Genomic DNA, 27,692 nt, shown 5'->3' on the forward strand with positions numbered 1-27,692 from the left:
AGAGAGAGAGTGTACTTGCACAGATCTGGCCGTACAGTGCTGTACGGCTGATTGACACTCAGAAAAACAGCAGCAGCACTCCAAAATCTGCAGTCGACTTGCTCTTCAGCTTCTCCACGCATGTACTCTAGCGCTAGAGAACTCCTCCACGACTCCTTTCCCAAAAGCTAGAGAGAGAGGGAGGAGAGAGAAGCACTACTCCAAAAGTGGAGTGGTCCTCCTCCCCATAATAATCCCTAGGGCCCCAAACTTTAATAAGTCCCTAGGGCCACTAAGGCCTAGGGGGGGCAAACTTTAATAAACATTAAAGTTTAATGTTTCTAGTTCCCCCCTTCACACCTAGGGATGTCCACACATCTTAAACTCTGTCCGGGCACCCCCCATGTGAATCATAAAATATTCTGACTCTGCAACCACCATGCCCACACTTGTACTGTTCCATTTTCACAGGGCCATGACATACCCCCCTCTTGAAAAATGGCAAGCGTCCTCGATTGCATTCTGGTGATGCATCAAAATATCCAAAGTGAAATATACAATATGACAAGATCAGCGTCCCAATCTCTCTAAGCCATACACATGTATCAACATTCACTGCAAACCAATGGCATAGTAATAGTCCAAGTTGTATACCACTGTGAACCATACATATCCACAAAAATCTCCATGTGACTAGTACACATATATCATAGAAGTCCCATAAACAGATGTACTGTCAGCCTCAGTACCTTCGGGCGAGAGAAAATCTGCACCAAGCGACCTCTAGATGTCATCTGAGCCTGTCTGTATCAAGGGAGTGGAGGTGCTACCCCCCTCTTGAGCATCAGGTAATGCTCCAGACCCATGCTCTGCTGAACCTGAATGAGCCACAATAAGAGTCGGCTCTAACTCAAAGGCATCGAGATAAAGCTGCAAAACCTGAGGTGAATCTGTTAAGTCACCTTCCTCCATCCACTTCGCATCCATCGGTGAATAGTTCTTGAACTTCACAAGATAGCGACGGGAAACTTTACCTCGTACCTTCCTTTCTTTATGTGCCAGTATCTGCTCTGGAATCAGAACCTCATCAAGTTCCTCAACTTCCGGCTGAGCCTCATCTGATACATCCTCAGGCACATCCCCACGGAAAGGTCTAAGAAGACTCACGTGAAAAGCATTGTGAATCCTCCAATGATCTGGTAACTTCAAACGATAGGTTACCTCACCAATCTTTTCCAAAACCTGAAAAGGCCCATAATATCGCATGCTCAACTTAGGGAATAAGCGCTCTTTACTCTTCATCTTCTTGAGTCTAGCCTTTTCAAAGCGCAAAAGAACCCAATCACCCAATGCAAACTGTAAATCACGTCTGTGACGGTCTGCGGCTTTCTTTTGCTTCTGCTGAGTTTTCTGGAGTGCCAACTTAACCCTCCGATAAGCTTCATCCAAGCTCTCCACATACTGATCAGCCTCAAAGATCTTATCCTTTGTATGCAAAATGGGTGGTACCTTCTTCCCTCCTTCTACAATCTCAAAAGGTGCCTTGCCTGTCGAGCTATGTACAGTGTTGTTATATGCAAACTCCACCAAAGGAAGATATTTTTCCCATTGTTGCTTGTGCTCTGACACATAACACTTGAGAAGATCCAATACTGTAGAGTTAGCCTCTTCAGATTGACCATCTGTCTGTGGATGAAATGACGATGAAAACTTGAGAGTTGTACCCATGTTGTCAAACAACCCTCTCCAGAACAAACTCGTCATCCGTGGATCACGGTCACTAATGATAGATGTAGGCAAGCCATGATACTTGAAGATGTTCGCCATGAACAACTTCACCATATGATCCACTTTAATTGTCTTCCGCACGGGAATGAAATGAGCCTGCTTACTGAACCTGCATATGATAGCCCAGATGCCATCATTTCCCGTTTGTGTCCGTGGAAGATCAAATACAAAATCCATGGCAATGCTCTCCCAAGGTCTATCCGGAATAGGTAAAGGTTGTAATAACCCTGGTGTCTTCTGACGGTCAAACTTTACCTTCTGACATACGATGCATTGCCTCACAAAGGCATCAACATCTCTTCTCAAGGTTGGCCAATAAAAGAAAGTCTCCACTGCTTTAACCGTGGCGTCAATACCTCTATGACCTGCATACGGTGGAGCATGACTTTCAATCATAACCTTGAGTCGCAATGGCCTGGTAACACACAGTCTGCCATGCATCAATAAAAACCCATCTCTGAGAGTATAGTGCTCATGCCGCTGACCCTCAGACATCTGATCATACAACCTTTCAAAATCCTCATCATGGGCATACTGCTCTTTCATTTCATCAAGCTCATGATGATAAGCAAGTGAAACTGCAGAGACCTGTGGCTTGCATGACAAAGCATCTGCCACTACATTCTTTTTGCCTTCCACATGCACAATCTGGAAGTGAAACATTGACAAAAAGTTTGCCCAATGCATATGCTTCTCTGAAAGCTTAGTCTGCGTGAGGAAGTAACGCAAGGTCTGATGATCTGTCTGCACAGTGAAATCAGCCCCAAGCAAGTAGTGTTTCCATGTAGAAAGAGCGTGAATTACAGCCAACATCTCTTTCTCATACACCTGTAAATGCTTCTCGGCATCTTGCAAAACTCTACTCTCATAGGCTATCACATGTCCCTCTTGCATGAGAACTGCACCAATGCTACTTCCACATGCATCACACTGGACAACAAAAGCCTTTCGGAGGTCCGGTAACACCAATACTGGGTCCGAAGTAAGCTTTTCTTTGAGCTTTTTGAATGCTGTGATTTCCCGATCAGCCCATCTAAACGGAGTTGCCTTCTTCGTCAAAGCATGAAGAGGCGAAGCAATTTCAGCAAAGTGCCGTATGTATCGCCTGTAATAGGAACACAATCCTAGAAAACTGCGTACATCATGCACTGTCCTCAAAGCTGGCCAATTAAGTATTGCTTCTACCTTTGCTGGATCCATACGGACTCCATGACCAGACACAATATGCCCCAAGAAATGTATCTCCTGCAAGAAAAACTCACTCTTCTTGCCATTAACCACCAATCTATGGTTTCTGAGTTCTGCAAACACAATGGCCAAATGTCTTCTATGCTCTTCCTCAGTTTGTGAATGCACAATCATATCATCAAAGAATGTGCCCACAAACTCTCTATGAGGCCTGAAAATCCTGTCCATCATTCTGTTAAATGTGGCAGGCGCATTCGTCAAACCAAAGGGCATAACCAAGAACTCATACAACCCAAACGTGGTTCGGAATGCTGTCTTATGCACATCCTCGCGTCTAATGCGTATCTGATGATACCCGCTTTTCAAGTCAATTCGACTGAAAACTGTGGAGCCCTGTAAGCGGTCCAATATGTCATTGATCCTCGTTATGGGGAATCGATTCTTGATGGTATTCTTGTTCAGCGCCCTGTAATCAATACACATGCGCCAAGAACCATCCTTCTTCTGCACCAAGAGCACAGGTGAGCAAAAGGGTGATTAGCTAGGCTGTATCAACCCCTTATTCAAAAGCTCCTGCACCTGACTCATAATCTCTTCCTGTTGGGCTGCATTAACACGGTACGGCGGTCTATTCGGTGGAGTACTACCAGGAATCAGATCTATGGCATGATCTTCTGGCCTCACAGGAGGTAATTCTCCTGGCAATGACTCGGAAAAACAGTCTTGAAACCCACTTAAGAAATCAGTCCTGTCCTTATCTAACATTGACAAATTAGACTTAGACTCATCATCCTGTGCATCCTTTACATAAATCAAGTACGCGGAAAGATGCTTTTTCATTACTGATGAAATCGCCGAAGCGGATACAATAGGAACAGATTCCCCTTTGAGTTTTACATCCAATACATGCTCTTTCCCTCTATGAGTCAGAGTAATTGTCCTATTGTAAGTATCCACCACCGCATGTACCTTGTGGCACCATGGCATCACAGCCATCCAAAGGCATGATGAAGAACTCTTCGCTGTTCACATAACCCTGCAAATGAAGCTGAAGCTTCCCAATGATAGGAGTAACGGGTTCTGCATACCCTGGACAAGCCATATTTGCCTCATGTAACGGCCCCATCTCCTCTGCGCGATCCCCAATCGGCTTGCCAAATCTGGTGAAATGAAGTTGGCTCTAGCACATGTGTCAAAGAAGATCAAAGCATTCTGATCTCTCACTTTGCCCCATGCCCTGCACAACTCTGTAGCTTCACCACCTAGTTGCTCCCCCACAAGATCAGGAACTAAGCTTGCAGAAGGCTTTTGTTTCTTTGGCTTGGGCTCTCCTTTATTGTCAGAGTCCTTTTGGGACTTTCTTTTGGGACAATTGAATGACATATGCCTCTCTTCAGTACAGTAAAAACACTTTTGAGCATCTCTCAAAGCCTGTCTTTCCTCATAAGTCCTCTTGGGCATTGGCAACTTCTTATACTTTGTCTCTGTAGACCCTTTAGCATCACGAGAAGCATGCCCAAATTTTTCAGCTTTCTTGCTCAATTTCTTACTGCCTTTAAACCCAGATGAACTACCTGCGAGCTGGAACACAGAGCCACCACCAAAATAACCTGGATGCATATTCTGCTGAGGAATAGGTGGCTGTCCATAGAAGGAACTCTGAGAGTTTGCACCATAAGCATGCTGCATATTCAGAAACTGGCCAAAAGATGGTTCCTGTGGGATGGCACCACTATGACCCTGAGGAAGATTCTTTGAACGAACCTTCTTCTTTTTCTCGGGCTCTATGCGGGGCTCTGTACGAGATCTCATAAATTCAGCAAATCTCTCACTCTGTGTGAGCTGCATAAAAGTATCCATAACACTAGCCAAGCGATCTTTGAACCGAGCATCATCATCCTCTTTACCATGCACATCTTCTGGCTGTGTTACATCCTCATAGGGCTCAACATCTGCAGCCTGTTCTCCTGCAAAAATATCCTCAGATACATCTCTCTCAAGAGAAGTCTCTTGCTCTTCTTCTTCATGATAGAAGTACTCATCCTCTGTATCAGACATGATTGCTGAATTTTCAGCGATGGCTTTCTTCAAAGCAACCACGAGCTCACCCCCTTGAGAAAGTTGATGATAGGTCCCGGCAACGGAACCTTGAAACCGGCCTCTGATAGAAACCAGAGTGCGGTAGACTAGCAGTCACCCGTCCACTTGTAGTCTAGATGTGAAAACAAAACAGATTGGAGCTAGAGTGCCCAAATCTGAAAACAAGGCGACACGACACCTGTTGGCCCCAAAGCTTGGCGCCCCTTGCGGTATTTCTTTATTCAATTAAAATAATATGAATGGCTGAGTACAACAAAAATCAGCCAAGAGTTTACACCTGTATGTCCAATCTGACGGCCCACAAATCCTTCTTAGCACAGAGGATCTATGCACACAGATCTGTGTCTCCAAATAACACACTGTGCCTCCCTCTGATCAGCCAAGGCCACTAAGCAGGGCAGCCATGGGCATACATCTGGCATAACTCAAGTGCATGATACATCATCTTAGCTCATACATACATATGCTGTCCAAACTCTGTCTCAACCCTTGTCAATCTGCCATACCCCTCCTCTCACAAGGGGCCAGATAACTCATATCTGCAACAACAGACATCAAGCAGTAGAAAGAGAGATAGATGAACAGAAACGGAGCTTACCAAGTTCAGCTCGTGAAACAGCACTGGAGGAAGCAACGGTACCAAACTGTACTTGCAGGCACTTGTTTCCGCAACCCTGCTTCATATATGTGCATGTACTTGCCTGTACCTTCCTCCTTGTGTTCACCTCTATGCTGTCTTTGAAAGTACAGATCTGAAAAACAGCCCCGTACCCGTCTGTACTACCTCGGGATACGTGCCAGGAGTTGTTCTTGCACACGCAGCCTGCTGTCCACTCTTGTACCTGCCTGAATCAGAGTAAACAGTTCTGTCCAGCACCTGTTTGCGCCGCCTGCAGAGCAGCAGCTGTACTTGCTGTACTTGACTGTCCGTACACTGTACGGCAGTCGTACAGTACTGTACTTGCTGTGAACTTGTCTGCACAGCCTGTACAGGACCTGTGCGCAGCCAGTCCAGCAGAGAAGAAGACCCGCAGCCTGTACCAGAGAGAGAGAAATGAAATGAAATGAAATGAAATGTTATATTAACGTCTTCAAAAGGCCATAATGACCTATGAGACCAAAAGTTACATCATGGTGGATCTGATACAATGTCTGGATAAAAAAACCCAGAAAATGAAAAATAAAGATGATACTACTGGTACCTAGAAAATGAAACTGGAACTGAAAGGTACACTATGGAGGTACCTCCATCTCATAATATGTGCCGCATCGGACACTGGCGGATCTCCTCAATATCCTCTGTGGTCAGCACCCTGACTGGGTGTCTCGCATGCCTCGCAAGAATAATCCGAATCCGCCGCTGCAACCTCCGTCTATGCTGGGATGCCCTCCTCCGTGGTCGTGGGCGTCTGGACCACCCAAGCTCAATCGCACGATCAATCAGCGTACCCCTGGTGTGGGCGGTATCCATGTCCTGCTGCTGCTGTGGTCCATCTGGCGCAGTGATGGCCGGACTAAAGAAGTCTGTAATGTGCCTCTGAGTCTGGCTCTCTGTGCGCCTAAGCAGGCTATCTCTATGTCTCCGCAGCTCAAGCAAGAACAATCCCAAACACCTCTGGTCCTGGTACCCCATGACTCTGGAAAGTGGTCCAAAATCCTCTCTGAATAAACAGTGGAAACGACCACATATCTCATAGTATGCAGTACAATGGCATATATAATGCAGCTCTATCTCTGGCTCCCCATGGCATACTCGGCATATCCTGGCCTCAGCTGGTATACCTCTATATCGGCCAACCTCAATCTCAAGCTGGTGTGAGGATGTGCGAATCTGACCAATAGCACATCGTACTGCATGAGACAAGTGTACATCCATGTAACTGGGTCTGATCACAAAACCATCTGCTGTGAGCTGAAGAAAATGTTCTCTGTAGAAAGCCATCTTCGTGCCCAGCTCCTCAGTCGGCTGTATCCATGTCCTCCTAATGTCCAGCTGAACTAAATCCTGACGGATGAGTCTGGTAATCTCTGTCCGTGTAAGAGAGAGAGAGTGTACTTGCACAGATCTGGCCGTACAGTGCTGTACGGCTGATTTACACTCAGAAAAACAGCAGCAGCACTCGAAAATCTGCAGTCGACTTGCTCTTCAGCTTCTCCACGCATGTACTCTAGCGCTAGAGAACTCCTCCACGACTCCTTTCCCAAAAGCTAGAGAGAGAGGGAGGAGAGAGAAGCACTACTCCAAAAGTGGAGTGGTCCTCCTCCCCATAATAATCCCTAGGGCCCCAAACTTTAATAAGTCCCTAGGGCCACTAAGGCCTAGGGGCAAACTTTAATAAACATTAAAGTTTAATGTTTCTAGTTCCCCCCTTCACACCTAGGGATGTCCACACATCTTAAACTCTGTCCGGGCACCCCCCATGTGAATCATAAAATATTCTGACTCTGCAACCACCATGCCCACACTTGTACTGTTCCATTTTCACAGGGCCATGACACTGACATTTACATGCACCTACATGAGGACTACTTGCTGAATTCTCCAAAGTGGGTTAAGAGGACTGACGTGGCATTGACCTGACAGACCTCTATGGCTGGGAGATTGACCTATGTAGCTTGTGAAGGAGATAGCACAGGCGGAAGCATAAACAATAAACATATGAGAGAGTGCAAAGGAGATTGAGAGAGTTGGACAAGATCACCTTTTATAACAACAGTAAAGCTTTACAATGGCAATGGCCAGCAACTGGATGTTGAACTATGTGCAAGGGAATTGGATGAAGGAGTGAATAATGGGAAACTCCTTATATAGTGCATCAGTGAGTTGGTTGACTGCCTCTAGGGCTGGCCGACTGCTCATAGGACAAATAAATAGGAGAAATACAATAAAATGCCCATATAATTGGTAAAGCCCTAGAACATTGAGATGCACAATTCTAAGACCCCCTCTGCAGCTCATAGTTGCAAGAGTCGGAAGAAGATAAGTCGATAAAGATGCAACCATGGACCCTCCAACACAGCGAATACTGGAATCACCTCGGAGAGAGCATCCACCAACCTGTTTCCTCGAAACAAGATGCCACCATGAACAGCAAGGAACTTTGCTTGGCCACGAATTCCTACACAAGTGTGCAGTGAACTCCAAGAATAGATGATGAGCTGTTGGACACACCGTGCCCATAATCCCCAATAGTGGACGGAACACGTCACGTCCCAAAAGCCTTGAACAATGAACTTGGAACAGGTCGAGTTCATAATCTGTGCTGTACCAAAGATAACCATGTCCTGCCATATGTCTAATGCTTGGAACTCCGAATCACGGTCCCCATGCACCAGTAGGTGGAGTTGTAATCATGTGACATGTGAGGGATTGATCGTAGTAATCTCAACCTTAGGCTAACTAAACTTCACTTAATGATGCTTAAGAGATAGACAAATAGTGTCAATGCAATGCAATGCAGCTATATTAGATGAATGGGTTACAATGAGATCTAAATAGATTTATGATACTGTCCTAGATGAAGATCCTTCTCGGGATGAGAGGGATATGGTGAATGCTGATGCTGAGGACTGTTCCTGCTCCAATGCTGAGGTCCACCCTTCGATGCCGGCTCCCCTGTATGTAGGAGGTAGGAATGATGAACTATGTGCTGAATATGCTGGCTAAACTGCTGATCTGCTGTCTCCCTTGCTCCATGGATAGGAAACACTGAAGAGAGATGAGATCATGGACTGAATATGCTGCGTATGATGACTATATTCTGAGTGAATTGCTGTCCTGTTGACTTCCCTTGTCTCCTGGGAAACGCTGAAGAGAAGCTGAGATGATGGACTGATTCTGATGCTTGACGATGATGATGTGCTGGAAACTGCCTTAACGCTGAATATATGCTGATGCTGGAGACTCCCTATGCTCCCAAGGTGGAAACGCTGAAGGGAAAGATGCCTCTAGTGCTGAAGAATAATGCGCTTCTATATATATATGGTGAGATGCTGCTGGTCGGTCACCCTTGCTACTGTCGGCCAGCTCCTAGATGCTCACGACCTGCTAAATACCATAAATGTTGTCGGCTGCCCATAATATGCTGTCTGTTGGTGTTGGACTCACACACTCACACACACACAAACCTGCACATTAGGGTTAGGTGCAGGATGGAGAAGCTCACACACAGAAATGAGAGAGAGAGAGCCAAAAGTGTGGTAGCCACAAAATGCAAGTCAACCTTTGCATGTGTGTCACATCCATATAATATAGAAGTACAAAATATTATATGTAGAGTGTCCTTTCACACTTGATATCCAAGGGGAAAAACCACATGGGAAAAAGTGCCCTTGGTTAAGCCCTGTTCACACATAGCACTACCATAAGTGAGCATATGCCTACAAATCCCCCCCTGTAGTGGACGTGTGAACCTGGACAAGGTAGCAGATCACTCTCTGTATGAGAGTAAGCCCAAAGCTTTGCGGAAAGCTTCAAACTTTTCTCGAGGTTGAGCCTTTGTGAATAGATCTGCAACATTATCGTGTGCTGCATAACAATGCCATCATCTGTATGCATAAACTGTATGCCAAGATAGTAGTGTAAAGGCCCCAAATCTGACATATCAAATTCAGCTTTCAAATCAGCTTTGAAATCTGAAATTTGTGCTTTGCTAGTACCTGTAATGAGCATGTCATCTACATACAAGATGACTATGAGAATATCGGCATCGGTTTTCTTCACATACAATGTGCTTTCAGCTGGACTATTCACATAACCTTGGCTGCATGTATTTTATCATACCAAGCTCTTGGAGCTTGCTTTAACCCATACAATGCTTTGTGTAACCTGCATACTTCTATGCTCCTCACCAGGAACTACAAAACAAGTGGGCTGATTTACATATACCTCCTGCTGTAAATCCCCATTTAAGAATGCAGTTTTGATGTCCAATTGATGCACTTTCCATCCTTTATGTGCAGCCAATGCAATCACTCATCTTATTGTAGTCATTCTCGAAGTAGGAGCATAAGTCTCCTCATAATCTATTCCCTTTTTCTGGGAGTAGCCTTTAGCCACAAGTCTTGCTTTGTACCTGTCAATAGTACCATCAGACTTCCTTTTGACTTTGTACACCCGCTTTGTTCCAATGACATGCTTGCCTTTCGGCAATTCCACAAGATCTAAGTATTGTTCTTCATGATAGAAGAGATTTCAGCTTGCATAGCTTGCACCCAATGCTCATTCTCATGTGCTTCTTCATAAGAAGAAGGCTCTTTTGAATCAAAGAGACCACCCATGGCTAATGCAGACTCCCCACGATGTATATTCAATGCATGGCTGGAACTAGCCCTTGTTCTACCTGTGAGTGGTGCTGCAAGTTTGCTTTCTTGCAGAGTTTTCAGCAACCATCTTGGCTCCGACTTGGCTGTGTCTATGGCTATTTGCTCTTCCTTGACAAGATCTCCCACTTCTTCCATAGAAGGGGGACTGAATGGCTGGCTGTTCCACATGTTCTACATGAGGATTTTCTTGTGTAGGGGCTGGCTAATCTGAATCCCCCCTAATTGCAATGGGTAATAGTCCATCAAACATGTTCTGTATGCCTGTATCATTACTTTTATACAAGCTGTACATGGGCTGTTCTGAATTTTCAGCGAATACCATATCTCTACTGACAAAAATCCTTTGTGTTGTTGGATTATAAAAACGGTATCCTTTGCTCTCATTGCTGTAGCCCACAAAAATGCATTTCATTGCTTTGTCATCTAGCTTTGTTCGGAGTTGTTCTGGCACATGTGCATATGCCAAACACCCAAATGTACGCATATAATCCACTGTTGGCTTTCGGCTATACCAAGCCTCAAATGGTGTTATGGTTTTCAAAGCTTTTGTTGGACACTTGTTCAACACATGAGTTGCACACATTATAGCTTCCATCCAAAAATTGTGAGGAAACTTTTGTGCTTTCACCATACATCTTGCCATCTCCATGAGAGATCTATTTTTCCTCTCAGCTACACCATTCTGCTGCGGTGTATAAGGCACAGTACATTGGTGTTTGATGCCCTTTTGAAGCATATAATCCTTGAATGCATTTGACATGTATTCTCCACCTCTATCTGAGTAGAGTGTTTGGACTTTACATCCACACATATTTTCAGCCATTGCTACAAAGTGTCGAAAGCATGAAAACACCTCTGCTTTCGCTTTCAAAGGGTAAACCCAAGCAAACCTGGAGTAGTCACATCAATGAATGTGACGAAGTAAAGATGCCCCCCTATGGATGGTGTCCGCATTGGACCACATACATCACTATGTATGAGCTGTAATTTACTTTCAGCTCTAATAGCATCTTTCCCAAAATACACCCCTCACATACATCTCTTGGTGGAGACTCAAGAGGCGGCATATTATCAACCATATGATGCTTTTGCAAAAGCATCAAACTCCTCGGCTGGTTATAATATGCTGTCGGCTGGTCATAATATGCTGTCGGCTGGTGCTAACAGCCCTGACCTGATGCAAATAAATGCCTTACATGCTCATGAAAACTAAGCTACTGATGTTGGTGTTGAAACAGTCCCATATACATGCTTATGCTGATATATGCCTGAATAATACTTAAATGTCTTGATTAATGCTTGATGATGCCATGCCACTTGTACACCTGATGGGTGTGCACGTGACAAATAAGCCCCCTCTCCCGCCCACAAACCTCTTCTGGCTGGAAGCACATGGGGGGAAACTGCATGTGTACTAGAGAAGCACACCATGTGGGGTCTCCTGAGCCAGAAGCGCCCTGGGAGCCCTAGAAGTGGTACTAGAATCTGTATCACTATCTTGTGTCGTGTCTTTGCCTTTTCTCTGAGATGAAGCCTTGCCCTTGGTCTTGTCCTTCTTCTTGGACAAACAATCCTTGGACAGATGTCCTCTTTTCTCGCAAGAGAAGCAGCGACTCTGACCTTTCTTTTGAACTGAGGAAAGTGCCTGGTCAGAACTGTCGACTGACACCTTCAACTTACCCTGTGAGATGACAACGGACTTCTCCTCTGTCACATGCCCTCTGCACTCAGTGCATGGTGACAAGATGGCTCATCATCAGCAGTGCAACATCTGTACATTATTAGAACCCAGTAGGATGATATTTGTCGTGTGCCGTGACCCCATTGTATATCCTCAGTCCAGGATAAGTCAGGCACGAGCTACGTAGGTCATTCCTCAGCCTTAGCGGGTCAGTCAGTCAGTCAAGTCCCTTAACCCACTTGGAGAGAATCATTCATGCATGTAGAGTCAATAGAAGCCTTAGGGTTTGCATCAGAAAGCACTCTGCATTTTGCATAACATGCATTCATATGCGTGTGCATCACTTAGAACATCACAGAAGCCTTAGGAAATTAACTAGGATTTATCTGGTATTTTTTCAATATTTTATAGTATTTTATTAGCATTTAATGCCAATTTTATGACGTAAAGTTTAATAACGTTATGTCCAGTCAGCCAACTTTGACCAACTCTCAACCACTATAAAAAGGCAAGCCTTTGTGCTTAGTAGATCATTCAGATTCAGGCGCCTTCTTCCTCAGCCCTAGGAGCATACCCGCCTGCAGCAGCCAGCAGTTCCCCCCTTTACATCAAGCCTGCGTTTTGCCTCTTCAGCACCCCTGGGCATCAGCGTTAAGCCTACAGGAGCCTACAGTAGATAAATGCAGCTCTGCATGCAGTCCCGGGCCAGTTTCCAGCAAGATTTCCTGTGTTTTCTGCATATACAGATCCCGGCCTGTGCACAGTACCCCTTCAGTCCTGCGTTTTCAGTTCTACCTCAGTTCTCAGCATTCCATTCATCATCCACATCTGCCCCAGCCATCTGGTGAAGGTAACACAGCATTCATAAGCAGTTTCAGCATTCATTCATAGCTTAGAATAGTCCACTACAGTCCCTTCTCAGCCTCAGCTGTGCAGCCCTTCCTCATACCCTTGGGAAGAGTGCATAGGCTTGAGATCAGTTCATTGTGGTGTTTCTACAGCCGTGTTCAGGTCAGCCAGGATTCCGATCCTCCGAGATCTTGCGTTTGGCTTATCTACAGTTCACAATCATTCTCTCTAAAGAAATAAAGCAAATACTATTCCGGTAACGGGATAGGGGGCCCTTCAATGGGTAATGGGTGGTATCTTTGATGTTTCCCTCCTTACTATTGAAGAGGGTATCTTTGAAGTGAAGGCAACAACTAGAGACACTTACTTGGGTGGTGAGAATGTTTTTAGTCCATATTTGGGCAGCAGCAGCTGGCAAGTACTTCTACTTCAATATGTTCAATGTTTTCTTGGGCGTCACCCTAGCGGACACCCTCTTTGGTTCCCTCAATGAACTCATCGATGACCCAAAGTGCATCACCATGCTTCTTAGCAAATTACTCCCTCTGCAAGCCACTTTCTTCTTCTCCTTTGTGGCCCTAAAGTTCTTCGTGGGTTATGGCTTGACACTCTCTTGCATTGTCCCCTTCATCATCTATCATTTAAAGAGGAAGTACCTTTGCAAGACCGAGTGTTGATAGGCTTGTCCATAGATAGTAGAATGTGCTGATCACTACTCTTGGGCATAGTTTGTCCTCATTACAAGAGCAATTGCTTTATGTCCATGGTGTAATAATTTCAAGAGAACTATGCTTGTAGTTACTACCTTCACGCATCCATCCTGAGTCTATTATGACTCCTATCGTATGTATTGATGAGGGGTTGGCCTGCAGGCGTTCATGTTTACTGACTCTATGGATGCTGAAGTTGTGGATGCCATAGAATGGCTGAAAAAGGAGCTATCTAGGGTGCAGGAAGCACAATATGTTCGCTTTAAACTACTTGCACGTCTTGATGCTTTGCGGGATGCTAACTGTCAATCTCATCGCTTCTATGATAAGTTGCATCAAAAACATATGCGTGAGAATATTGTTAGGCTGATGAATGCCCAAGGCAACCTTGTTACTCAACCTTCTGAGGTTATTCAGCATTGCATAAGGTTTTATGAAGATTTGCTTGCTCCTCGAGAGGATGTCTCGCCGGCTGTCCTGGCTGCAAGGGAGTCATTGTTTGCTGAAGTACGATATCAAGTTGACCCTAATGTGGCGGTTCAGCTTGATGCTTCTGTTACTCAAGGGGAAGTGGAAGCTGTTCTCTCCAAACTTCCCATGGGAAAGAGCCCTGGTTGGGATGGTTTGACAAATGAGTTTTTCCGAAAATATGCTGATCAGCTTGCAGAGCCTTTGACGCTTATTTGTCAAAGGGTTTGGGATGAGGGATATATGCTTGCCGATTGGAAGTTGGGCATACTTCGTTTGTTGCCCAAAGTCCCTTCGCCTACTTCTTTGGCTCAATGGCGCCTGATCTCACTTATGGGTATTATGTATAAAATCTTTACAAAGATTTTTACCAATCGCTTGCAGAAGGTGCTTCCTACTCTTATTCATCCATATCAATATGGATTTGTGCATGGCAGGAATATTTTGCATAATATTCTTAATGTTCAAATTGGAGTGGATTATGCCAAGGCAAAGAAGCAAGAGATTGTGATGGTGCAGCTAGATCTTGAAAAAGCTTTTGATTATGTCAGCTGGTCTTTCCTTTCTCAGTTAATGACAGCCATGGGCTTTGGTCCCAAAATGGCTAATTTGGTGCATTTACTTGGCTCTGGCTCTATCACGCGGATTATGGTCAATGGAGGACTTTCGGATGGTATTTCTCTCCGGCAAGACTGTCCTCTTAGCCCTCTTTTCTTTGCCATTACCACTCATCGATGCTATGGCATCGCATGGTGAAGTGGTTGGTTTGCATCTCCCTCATGGCAAGCAATTGGTTGCTCAAGCCCTTGCGGATGATACTTTTATGTTTCTCAGGGCCGAAAAAGCCAATATAGATCGAGCAATGGAAGCTTGGAATAATTTTGCATTGGCTTCTGGGCTGAAAATAAATTCAACAAAATCAGCCCTCATTGTATGCACGGAATTTGATCTTGAGGCATTAAGGTGGCAAGGCCGTGTGGTGCATACAGGAGACATTATTCGTCATCTTGGGTATCCGGTGGGTGTGGATGTGGACCCCTAAGCGCTTCTTGCTTGGATTTCTGCAGGGATCTCGGATAAATTTGTGTATTGGAAAGCTCAAGGGTGGTGTATGCACGTGAGGGTTAAGGTAGCTCAGGTTATTATGCTTAGCATGATTCCTATTTTTTGCCTTTGCTACCTTGGCCGCACAAATCTCTTCTCCGTTTGGTTGCTCCCATTCGGTTTATGTTGTGGAAGAGGCAAGGAAATATTATGGGTCAAACATGGATAGCTTGGAATCACATTACAACACCCAAAAGAATGGGTGGGGCTGCTTTACTGGATGTCCGCTTGCATATGGTGGCGCGTAGGTGGGCGCTTTTCCAGGATATGTGTTTGCAGGAGCAGCCTTGGGTATTCATGGCTCGTGACTTGATTGAGTTGGAGGGATTGTCACATGGACGGACACGTGTGCATGCTTCATGGTGGGACATTGTGAATGTGGCTCATCCTGTCCGTATTCGCTCATCTCACATTTTATCGCATATTCTCCTTTCTTGGCATGAAGTTCTACTATTGGCTCGGTGGGATCCTGGTCATGAAAGACTACTTTTGAACTCTTTGCAGTTCGAAACATTTGTGGAGTCGCGTGTCATTGTTTGGCCAGACACAGATGCTTCACGCATACGACTCAACCGCATGGTCAGGTTAGGCTTGGTTAGAATCCGAGATGCTGTGATACCTGGTCTGAGGACAGGCCATATTCGTTTCGTCGTATTTGGCAGCACTTTAGGGTTCCTCGGACATTTCAGCCACTATGGGTTGACATCATGCATGCAGTTGAGCCTTTTACTCCATTGCCTCGGCCATCTGCAGATCAGCCTTGGCTTGATTGGGCACTATGTAAATTTGGTGACTTGATATCACTTTCAGCTAACCAGGTCTATCATAAGCTCGTATGAGAGAAAGTTTGGGTTTTAGCCAAGGCCAATAAGGTGTGGGGATTGCACAAGTCTAAATCATGGTGGCAGAAAACTCTTATGCGTGGTTGGCAGTCTAAACTCCCTTACCAAGGTAAGGTTTTCATTTGGAGGATGTTGGTGGGAGGGTTACCTACACGGGATTAGCTCAGCCGTCGTAAAATTATGTTGGCCTCTTGCTTCTTCTGCACGACATGCACTGAAACAGTTATGCATCTGTTCATGAGTTGTCCAGGGGCCCGTCAGATTTGGTCTTTTGTTTCTCGCGTTTGGGAGGCAGTAGAGAGATCTACTGTTTCGGCTCATCAGTGGATATTTGGGATTTTCATTACTTCAGACAGTCACCTTGTGATATTCCATTTCCTTAGATGGACAGGACTTTGGCATATTTGGACTACACGGAATGGGTTCATCTTTGATTCCTTGTCTGGAATACATGGGCACATTCTACGTATCCGCGGTTTGTTGCTTTGGCAGTTTTCTTCTCTTCTCTCAGCTTAGCTACTGGATGCAGATGTTATTTCGTTATGGTCTACGGCAGCTCAGCTGGCTCATCTTTGATGCTTTTATCTGGGATGCTTATTTGGCTAGGAGGCTTTCTTATTAGTGTACAGGTTTGCATGGTCATGATCCTTTAGAGGATCTTCTGTGGGGCTTTTTTTGGGGCCATAGGTTCTGTGTGAGCCATGTGGCTGATGTACATTTTACATATAATATAAAACACCATTTCACGAAAAAAAGAGAGAGAGAGAGAGAGAGAGCCAAAAGTGTGGTAGCCACAAAATTCAAGTCAACACTTGCATGTGTGTCACATCCATATAATATAGAAGTACAAAATATTATATGTAGAGTGTCCTTTCACCGGGGAAAAACCACATGGGAAAAGGTGCCCTTGGTTAAGCCCTGTTCACTCATAGCACTACCATAAGTGAGCATATGCCTACAAATATTGTTGGTGTTGGACTCACACACTCACACACACAGAAACTTGCACATTAGGGTTAGGTGCAGGATGAAGAAGCTCACACAGAAATGAGAGAGAGAGAAAGAAAGAAAGAAAGAAAGCTGTATTAACGTCTACTAGAGGCCAAACTCGACCTATGAGACAAATCAATGTACAACTGTCAATTTCTTCTGGATGTCCAAAAAAAAAAGGACAAAATGAACATGAAATAAACTATGAAAGTACTGAGCTAGTGGGGGGGTGTGATGGATGGAGCACTACTGCTAGAGGCTCAGTATGCAACCTATATGCGCAGGGTATACAAGAATGCAATGCAGATCTGTGTATCTCCAACGAGTACCATAATGGGGATGTAATATGTGATACATAGGCGATGGCGAGGCAAAAATACCTCAGAGCATGATCTCCGGGTGTGAGTGTAAGTGAACTAGCCGCTCCTAGATATGGTGCTGATGTCGAGCCCGTATCTCTGTGATCACCCTTTGATGTAGTCTGGGAGTCTAGTAGCCTGGTGCTCTCGGTCTCCGTCTGGCTCGGAGGTCCGCAGCATGTTGAAGTGTAACCCCCTCCTGTGTCAGGGTAGGCACTGGGATAGATCTCTGGAAGAAATCAGTGAGCTGGAGCTGTCGCCCACCTCTCCCTGTGGTATGAGTCCGTAGCAGTGTCTCTCTGTGGCACTGTGTCTCTAGCAAGAACTGGCCAAATCTGCGCTAGTCTACGGACTCCATGATCTCACGGGGTGAGGGATGTCCACTGAAGATGGTGGTGTATCTCTCTCTAATGACACTATATGCTCTGCATCTGCATACATAATGTTCCTCACTCTCAACCTCCTCCTGGCATAGTCTGCATATCCTCTCTCCTCTGGGGATCCGTGCTGCCCTACCTGCCTCAATCTCAAGCTAGTGTGATGACTCCTTGAGCTTGCCAATCATATAAAGCATAGATGCCCCAAACCATCTCTGATGGGATCCCCAATGACTTTAGGCGCTGGAAGAGTCTCTCTCGTGGCACCGTGTCCAATGCTTTGCGGAAATCCACAAAGCAGCAGTATAATCTCTTCTCCCGCGCCCTAGCCTGGTCAATCAGACATCTCAGAGTGAATATATGGTCAATAGTGGAGAAAGCTTGTCGGAATCCAGCCTGCCCTGGTGCTCACAGTCCCTTCTTCTTTGCATATGAGCTCAACTCTGCCTCGAGCACTGCGCCATAAAGTTTGGCCAATGTATGACCAATCATGATAGTCCTGTAAGTGCTGGGGTCTAGCATGTCTCCCAAGGCTGATTCCGTACGTACGTACGGATCCGTACAGTACGGTACAGCCGTACGGTACGGTACAGTACCGTACTGTACGGATCCGTACGGTTTTTTTTTTAAAATAATAAGTGGCGTGGCGTGGCGAAACGTGTGTGGCGACCATGCGCTTGCGGATAAGCGACCAGATTTTGGGCATTAAGCCAAAAAATTTTGGGTCCATGTGAATACTTGCACAATCGTGTGTACCTGCAAAACTCTGCAGAGTAGCTTCTTCGCTCTTCTTCGCTCTCTCTCACGCCCAGGCTTCATCATGCCGCGCAAGACTAACCCGAACTGGGCAATCCACACCAATGTCCTGAGGGTTGTTAACACCCCTTCTCAGCAAGGATCAGGTACTCGGCTATGGGCATGCAAGTATTGCGGGGAGCAGTACACTAGCACCATAACTCGTGTCATCAAGCACATGACAGGTATCGGGTGCACCAATCAATGTGGTCCATGTGATAAAATACCACAAGCTGTGAGGGACCAATTGATTGCGGAGAATTGTCCTGCAATGGGTGGTGCAAGCAGTGTTAGAGGTGGTGAAAGTACGCAAGATGCTCTCCATGATGCTTTTATTGGAGATGTTACAGGTTCAGGTACAGTAGATGAGGGTGAAAGTCTTTCGGCTTCAGCCCAATCCACCACAGACAGGAAGAGGGCACGTATTGCTGATGATGAGGACCTCCTGCCACAAGATGCGAGAGGTACAGGGGAGGCATCAAAGCAATCCACTCTGCGTTCTTGTATCTCATCACAAGCTTGGGTAAAAGAGCGGCAAAGGGTGGCAGAAATGGAGATTTGTCGCACTCTTATTGAGTGTAATATATCCTTCAATGTGTTAAGGACAGACCAATGGAAAAGAATGGTGAAAGCAATTGCGCAGGTAGGGCCTACTGAGACATGGACAGGTCTTCAGTATACGAAGATGCGTACATCCATGTTGGATGAGCAGAAGGCCTTGATAGACAAGGCGTTCACACCTGTGAAAGCAGGTTGGCAGGAGTTTGGATGCACTATTATTTCAGATGGGTGGGCAGACATTCGCAAGAGGCACATAATCAATATCCTTGTGTCATCTTGCTTGGGCACCTATTTCTTGCGTGCCGTGGATGCAGGGAGAGCAGGCGACAGGATCACAGGGGAGTTCATTTATGGCCACATTCGACAGGCTATCCTTGAGGTTGGGGAGGACAATGTTGTGCAGGTGGTGACCGACAACGCCTCTAACTGCAAGGCAATGGGTCAAATGGTCGAGGCAGAGTTTCCACATATAGTGTGGACTCCATGTGCTGCCCATTGTCTTGATTTACTTATGGAAGACATTGGGAAGCTTGTTTGGGTGCAGCCCATTGTTGCAGATGCTGTAAAGATCACCACCTTCTTCCGCAAGAAGCATCAGGCTCTTGCCATCTTTCGGAGCCATAGCCCTTTGGATATGGTGAGACCATCCAAGACCAGGTTTGCCTACATGTTCTTGGTCTTGGATAGGCTCTACAAGATAAGAGATTCACTATCATCAACAGTTGTGGATCCAAGGTGGCGACAGATGCATAATTCAGAGGATGAGCGTACAAAATACTTGCAGAGGCGGATCCTGGATGATGATTTTTGGCAGCAAGTTCATAGCCTTTCAGTTGCACTTAAGCCCGTGTATGTCCTTCTCCGACTTACAGACATGGAGGGCTCAACTTTGGGGCTGTCTTTCATTTGTTTATGCAAATGAAAGACCATGTTGCTCAGTGCTCCATGATGATTGCTCAACGGTAAGCAATAGTTCTAATTTCTTCCTCTTTCTTTGATTTTTATGACTTCTCGATTCTCGATTCTCTTAGCACTATTACCTAAGACATGTATGTTCAATCTCTCATTTTCAGCCGAGGTGAGATCCTGGACATTGTAGACAAACGGTGGACATTCATGAGCCGTCCCATCCATGCGATGGTTGCCATGCTCCATCCTCTCTACAGGTCGCCAGAGCTATGGAATAATACTGCTTTGAGCATGAAGCAGTCAGAGTATGTGGGAAGGATGTTCTCAGAGGAGGAGCAACTTCAGATTGATAGAGAGTTCACCACTTACATGAGTGGTATTGGTGCTTCATTTGCGAGACCTGTGTCATTGAGGAAGGAAGCCATGAAATTCCCTTTGACATGGTGGCACTCTTATGGAAGGGTTGGTCTTCCAAACCTTTCACGAGTTGCTCTTCGTGTTCTATCTCAGGTAACTTGTAATTAATCTCTAAAGTATAATCTTCGGAAATGAAGATTGATGTTTTAGCATTGAAAGATTTACAAATTTGCTCGCATTGCACTCATTTTTGCACAGGATTGCTCAGCTGGAGCATGTGAGCGGAACTGGAGCTCATACTCCCTTATACACACTAAGATTCGGAATCGCCTTAGTACTTCTCAATTAGAGAAGTTGGTGTATTGCAGAGCTAACATGAGGCTCGTGCGAAGCTACCATGCTTTGGGGTCACCGAAGCAGGTATACATTGAAATTTGGACTCAATAAGAACTTAGAAGTAGAAATTTTTTTGTAGTTCAATGGATGTCCATTGTCCAATATGCAATTTGTGGCATGTTTAAACAGGTTGATCCAACACTACTCAAAATGGTAGATGAACCCAGCCCGGAGCTTGTGGATCGGCAGATTAGAGATGAGCAAGAGGAGATTTTGAGAGCTTTACATAGAGAGCTTGAGAGCGTGGATCGTTGTGTGTCCGCTCACGTGCACGATCTCTCAGCATTCCTCTACGCCCGGCAGCTCCAGATCCAGGCTCTGCGAGACGAGAGAGCATTCGCAGGGGAAAGCTTCCAGTTCGTCGCACCCAGCAGAGGCGTGCAAATGAGGCTGTCGAACTCATTCACACTCAGATTCCCGAGGCACATGATGAGGATGCACTGGAGCTTGTTGCTACTGAGCCAGAGTTCGATGAAGAGGGCAATGGTATCAATGATGGAGGCATGCTCTCTTCAGAAGACTCATCATCTTCATCTGATGATGAGATTTGAGACTCTTGCGTCTAGACTCTAGAGTCTAGACAACTGTGTAGTGTTTCATTGTTTTGCTTTTTGCACTTGTGGACCAGGACATGTGCTGGCAGCTGTAGACATGATATTTGTACTCTCTTTTATTATCTATGACTTTCATGGTTCTTGCTTATATCACTATGACTGTTTAATGTTAACATGAGGTATTGTGTAATGGGCTTGGTAACTGATAATTGATTTAAACTTTAAGTAATGAGGTTCAGTCTCTTTATTTTAAGTATTTTGGTTGCTATGTCTACAAAATATTCAGGTTTCTAGGACTGTTTACAAATGGTACGTACTGTTTACGTACCTTAAAATTTGTTCCGTACAGAAGTGCGTTCCGTACGTACTGATAGCGTACCGTACACTACGTACCTTACCACCTTGATGTCTCCCGCTTTGTGGAGAGGCACGATGGTGTGCATAGTCCACTCAGCTGGTAGGCCCTCCACTAGTGTCCTATTAAAGAGGTGAGCAACAAAGCGTCCCAGTGTGTTAGCTGCATAAATAAGATGCTCACTCTATATACCTGTGTGGTCAGCCGATCTCCCATGCTGTTAACCGGCGGATAGCTCTCTCTACCATCGAGGCGGTAAAGAAAGTAGAGGTGGTAGGGCGGGATTCCTATGGCTATGGTATGGGCAGCTGCTGAGGGATATGGTAGAGTCTCTTTGCATATGTGTGCCATGTGTGTGGAGCCTCAATCGGGGTACGAGGGCGAGGCTCTCTCATCCTGCGCCATGCAGTGGTTGCATCTCTGCTCATGAGTAGGTGGTATATATCCCAGTACTGTGCCTCCTCATACGCACGCCTCTTACGGCGTGTGAGGATCCTCATCTATCGGCTCGCCTATCTCTGTGTAATGGTCCCCAGTGCTCTCTGGGCATGGAGGTGTCTATATAGCTCTCTGCACTCATCATCATACCATCGATTCTGGGGCATGCTCCCAGATCTATCTGTGTGTGCAATGTGTGTATGATGGGGGAAGCTGCGGTGGCGGCCGTATGTAGTAGAGATGACAGTTGGGTGGTGAGTGTGTCTAGAGGTGACAGGGGATCCATCTGGAATAGCCCGTCATATACATGATGCTCATATATGTCGGCCAATTCATGGGTGAAGTAGAAAGTTGTATGCAATGCCTGTGGGGGTTGTGTGGGTGCTGGTGTGGAGCTCGCCAGTGACAGTAAGAGGTACGTGTGATCCACACCAATAGGACAAGGGGGGATGGTGAAAGATGTCACTTTAAGCTCTAACAACTCCATCTTTTGGGAATGGTTATTGTTGCATCCTTCCCAAAATACACCCCTCACATACATGTCTTGTTGGAGACTCAAGAGGCGGCATATTATCAATCATATGATGCTTCTGCAAAAGCATCAAACTCCGAAAATTTACATGCCCAAAACAAGCATGCCATAGCTCTGCATCATGCATAGCAGGAGTGTGGGCAGCCATTGTATTTGCATCATAAGCATGCTTGTCATAGCTGTCTAGCTCATACAAGCCTTTGTATCGTGTTCTAGAAGTGACTATTTCATAACCCTTTGATGGGTCTTTTACCAAACACTTCCCATCTTCAAATTCAACCCTTAAACCTTGGTCGTTTATGGTTGAGATAGAAAACAGATTTTTCTTTATCCTTGGAACATACAACACATTTTTCATACATATATTGGCACCATTGGCTGCAATAAGTATGACATTGCCCTTTCCCTTTATGGGATATGTGGTATGATCTGCACATGATACAGTGCGGCCATTTGAAGCATAAACCAAGTGCTGAAATACATCTTTGCATGAAGTGATGTGGCTCGAAGCACCACTATCAAAATACCATGATACATCCTGTCTGTCAGATGCAATGCGAGACATATCATTGTCTGAAGCACTTGGTGTGTCACTAGTGCATGTGACCAAAAAAGTGTACTCTTCCTGAATTACATTAGTTGATTGTTGTGCTTTGTCATCAGAAGAGTCTGCTACTGCATTGCCTGCTTCTTTCCTTTTCTCTTTTGCAATCCGCTTTCTACATTCACTGATTTAGTGTCCATGCTTATGGCAGTAGTGACATTTGCCCTTCTTTTTGGGCTTGTTTGCATCCCCTTTGTCAGACTTTTCACCACCAGAAGAGGGCTGTCCATGACCAGCCTTGCTAGACAGTTGTCCCCCATGCCTAAAGCTCTTTGCTTTACCTTTGTCCTTGGATGTAAATGCCTTGTCTCCACACGGTTGCTCGATAAGTTTGCTCTTGTCTGCTCGTCCTGTAAGAGTAAACCCACCAGCTCTTCAAAAGTGACGGGATCACCACCTCCTCTCATAGAGAGGTTGAGAGAGGTGTGAAAGCCCAAGTAGGAAGGTGGTAAAGAATGCAGAGTGTTGGTGACCAGCTGTTTGTCTGGGATAATCTTATCAATGTTGAGCAATTGTTCCTGTAAATCTTTCACTTTGGTGAGATGATATGCCATGGAGTCACCCTCATCCATAGAACGAAGATCCAATTTTCTCTTCAAGTAGGCAACTCTTGCCTCGTTGTGACCTGATACATTGCTTCCAATGTGTCCCATGCAAGCTTCGATGTCTTGCAAGAACGTATGTGCGGAATAATAGTCCTTTTCACTGAAAGGGCTATCAATGACATGGCCTGTGCATCCCTAGAGTCCCATCTCTTCTGCTCTTGTGTGGGAGCAAGTTCTACCTCAGGAGCTCTTTGAGCACCTCCCCTTTGAGGCATTGCTGGCTGTATGGTAAGTGGGCGTGTGTCAACACCACACACGATGTCCCAAAGCCTTTTGGCTACGAGCAAATTACGGATCATGAAACTCCAGAGGGAGTAGTTAGATCCATCCAACTTATCCTCCTGGGTGAGCACACCAAATACATCTGTAGCATTTTGAGCCATGTCAACAAAATATACCTGCAAGCAAACCAAGCACCAATGTGCACTACCAGGCAACCAAATGTCCTATGCAAATTTTTGCCTGCAAACTGAAGCAAGTGTAAACGTGCACCAAATAGTCCAATTAAACACAATGTGTAAACATATGCGACAAATCACAGCTGTAATGCCTAATTACATGCTCCAATTTGAAAAGCCCCAATTTTTATGCACTGCAATTGCTTTAATGTGCAGTTAATTGGCAATTTTCACAAAAGCCCCAAATTTCTGCAACTTAAAGAGGCTCACTTTGCTTATTTTGACCTCAATTTGGAAAACTCCCAAATTGTAAGCAAAGCAGCATGTTCAATTTTTCTAATTTGGCATCAAATTGAGAAATTTCCAAAATTGTCTGAACCCTACACCAAAAAGGAATTTTTCCTGGCGAAAGGGGATTTTTGGCAGTCCCCCAAAACTTGTTGAACCTGGAGTAGAGTGCCTGCAAAGCTTTCCCTTTAAAAAAACCTAAATAAATTTGATAATTAAATTTTCTGAAATAAAAGTAACGTGGCGGGGCACTAGATGTGCAAGTGGAGGAGGTGCAGGCGAGAGCTTGTCAAGCGAGCAGGCAGAAGCTAGACGGGGAACTGCATGTGGTGGGGGACCACGGATGTTCAGGCGGAGGAAGCTGTAGGTGAGCGTAGGCTGCACGTTGCCCTGGCTGAGGTGCGCGTTGTCCTGGTTGAGCTGAATGCTTGGGCAGAACTCTCGGGAGCTGAACGCTTGGTCGAAGGAGCTGAACGTGTGGACGGAGCGGAGGTAGCGAACGGGGACAGCTGGCGGGAGAAGGTGGCGCAACCACCGGGCGCGTGGCGGCGGAGGGCTGTGCAGTACCGCCGCCAAGATCAGGAAGCGGGCCACTAGGCAGAATGGGAGGCGGCGGCTCCCTGCGCACTAACGCCGCCGAGTGTGGAGGCTGGGCCGGGCGGCGCCGGCTGACGGAATCCCACTGTCGAGACGGACCTGACTGACGGAATTTCACAGTCGAACGGAAACTCACAGAAAACTGCAGAGACCGAATTTTCAGAAAGCTGAGAAACTCCAGAGCTCTGATACCAATTGTTGGTGTTGGACTCACACACACACACACAAAAACCTACACATTAGGGTTAGGTGTAGGATGAAGAAGCTCACACAGAAATGAGAAAGAAGAAAGAAAGATTGTATTAACGTCTTTCTTAGGCCAAAGAGAACTGGCCTATGAGACAAAACCATGTACAATGTATGTGGTATCTCTGAGTATCAGATGGTGCTCAGTGACAACTGGAAGAAAACTGAAAGAAAACTGCTACCGTGAGGTCGGGATGTATGTACATATATAAGGATGGAGCACTACTGGGATAAATGCACAACTATATGCCAGGGTGATACAACGATGCTCAATGCAAGCATGCTCCTAGTCAGCTCCATCCTGTGGTGAGGAAGGGGTGTAATATGTCATACATGTCAGCGCTTGTAGTGATTTGCAAGATGGCCGCTAGATCAATGGGTCCCGGCTGTCCTCTCTCTTGTAGTCGCCTCTGGTGTCGTGCCCGAATGTCCCTGATCATATGTCGATGTCTGTGGGAAGGTCGGTATCCGGGTGCTCGTGGACGCCGCAATGCTTGAATCTCCTCTGCTCTCCTCAAAGTGACTCCTTGGCCCATCACTGTGGGATTTGGCATGGCTGTCCTCCGGAAGAAATCGATCAACTGAGTTCATTGGATCTGGGCTCTCCTCTCTCGTGACTAGAGTAACTGCTCTCTATGTCTGCATATCTCTAGGAAGAAGCGCCCAAGTACTCGTTGGTCTGATATCTGCAGGATGGACTGAAAAGATGTGTCTACTCCTCTGAAGAGAGTAGGGTAGGTGGCTCTGATCCCATCATAATATGGACATCTGCATACAAAGTGTGACTCACTCTCCACATCCTCTCTGCATAATTTGCATAATCTCTCCCCCCGCGGGATGCGGGCTGCTCGTCCAGCCTCAATCTCCAAGGGGTGTGATGAAACTCGGAGCTGTCCAATCACTACTCTCAGAGCATGTGGAAGATATAGATCCATGTAGTACGGTCTCTGAATGAAACCATCATAAGTCAGCATCAAGAAATGATCTCTGTAGTATGCCATCTTCCTACGGAGAGGCTGTGATGGTGTCACCCATGTGTGCATGATATGTCTTTGAATCAGCTCCTGCCTGATGACTCTATTCCTCTTAGTGTGAGAGGGAGAGGTGTGGGGCATGTAGATCATAATGGGTAGGTGGTAATTGGTCCATATCATACCCAAAACTCTGGAGCCACTGGATTACCTGTGTATACCATGAGCGACTGTCCCTTGACTTTGCAAGCTGCTTGGATGCCTCAAAAGCAATGCGCGGGAGTCGGTCCACCGGCATGTCACTGAGTCTATGGAAGAAACACATTGTCTGAAAGAGTGCCTCCACTAGCATCGGCAGCAAACTCTGCTTTCACAATGTCATGGGGAACGGATGGCTTGCTACTACGAACCATCTGGGATAGCAGTATGACCTGTGGACGCTCTATCTAGCTCCATGTGGAGGCTGCCAAGCCTGGTGTCCAAACTGGGGCTGCGTACATCAGGGCTGGGGTGACTAAAGTGTCAAAAAGCCACCCTTTTGTACGGGGCTCCTGGAAATGTGCCTGATGGCTTTGTCTCTCTAGCATAGCCAAGGCTGCATAGGCTCGGGTGAGTCGATCATGGGCTGCCTACGTCATAGAGAATCGCCCGGCTCTACTGGTAGTGAATGTAATCCCCAAATATACATAAGATGTAGAGACCTCTACTTGGTTGCCCTCAAACATAAAAATAGATCTCCTCCTCATCGCTGGCGATGTATGGAAGATCATAAAATGCAAGTCAATACTTGCATGTGTGTCACATCCATATAATATAGAAGTACAAAATATTATATGTAGAGTGTCCTTTCACACTTGATATCCAAGGGGAAAAACATGGGAAAAAGTGCCCTTGGTTAAGCCCTGTTCACACATAGCACTACCATAAGTGAGCATATGCCTACAAGATGTTGGCAGCAGGCAGGGACGTTGTAGTTCTTGCATTCGTGGTAAGCAACATGGAATCTTTTCCGAAGAAGGCTTCTAGGCGGGTTCGAAACCTTTGGAGTTGGTCCACACTACTTGTTTGGACCTATGCAGACCCCATCCTTGGGAGTTCTTTGTATTTTATGCTGCTTGTTGATGATTGTAGCAAATTCACATGGGTTTATTTCCTTTCCCAGAAGGATGCTCGGTTCAAGGAGTGGCATGTGATGGTGGAGAGAGTCTGGCTTGCAGATAAAGACTCTTCGGGTCGACCATAGTTGCACCTGGTTCGTGCACCACCGAAGGAGTTCGATTCGATCAGTTCGGTTCAATCCGGTTCGATACAGTACGGTGCGGTGCG

At 45.8% G+C, this 27,692-nt stretch overlaps 3 protein-coding genes across 4 annotated transcripts in view; all 3 read left to right on the forward strand.

The window, feature by feature from the left end:
* LOC147610515 (uncharacterized) overlaps nucleotides 1-27,692 on the forward strand; it is a 103,635-nt gene that overhangs the window by 17,560 nt on the left and 58,383 nt on the right. The gene's annotated exons all lie outside the window — the stretch shown is intronic.
* LOC147610516 (uncharacterized) lies at nucleotides 18,395-20,038 on the forward strand. Its single transcript, XM_086786225.1, has one exon. The coding sequence runs from the start codon at nucleotides 18,581-18,583 to the stop codon at nucleotides 20,036-20,038; it is 1,458 nt and encodes a 485-aa protein (XP_086642351.1). The 5' UTR covers nucleotides 18,395-18,580.
* On the forward strand, nucleotides 20,126-21,510 carry LOC147610517 (uncharacterized). Its single transcript, XM_086786618.1, has 3 exons — nucleotides 20,126-20,535; nucleotides 20,641-20,802; nucleotides 20,908-21,510. Exons 1-3 carry the CDS (start codon nucleotides 20,164-20,166, stop codon nucleotides 21,349-21,351), a joined length of 978 nt encoding a protein of 325 aa, XP_086642744.1. The 5' UTR covers nucleotides 20,126-20,163; the 3' UTR covers nucleotides 21,352-21,510.

The sequence above is a fragment of the Cibotium barometz genome, chromosome 49 (assembly GCF_041138505.1).
Source record: "Cibotium barometz isolate CiBa-2024 chromosome 49, ASM4113850v1, whole genome shotgun sequence".
Classification (NCBI taxonomy): domain Eukaryota; kingdom Viridiplantae; phylum Streptophyta; class Polypodiopsida; order Cyatheales; family Cibotiaceae; genus Cibotium; species Cibotium barometz.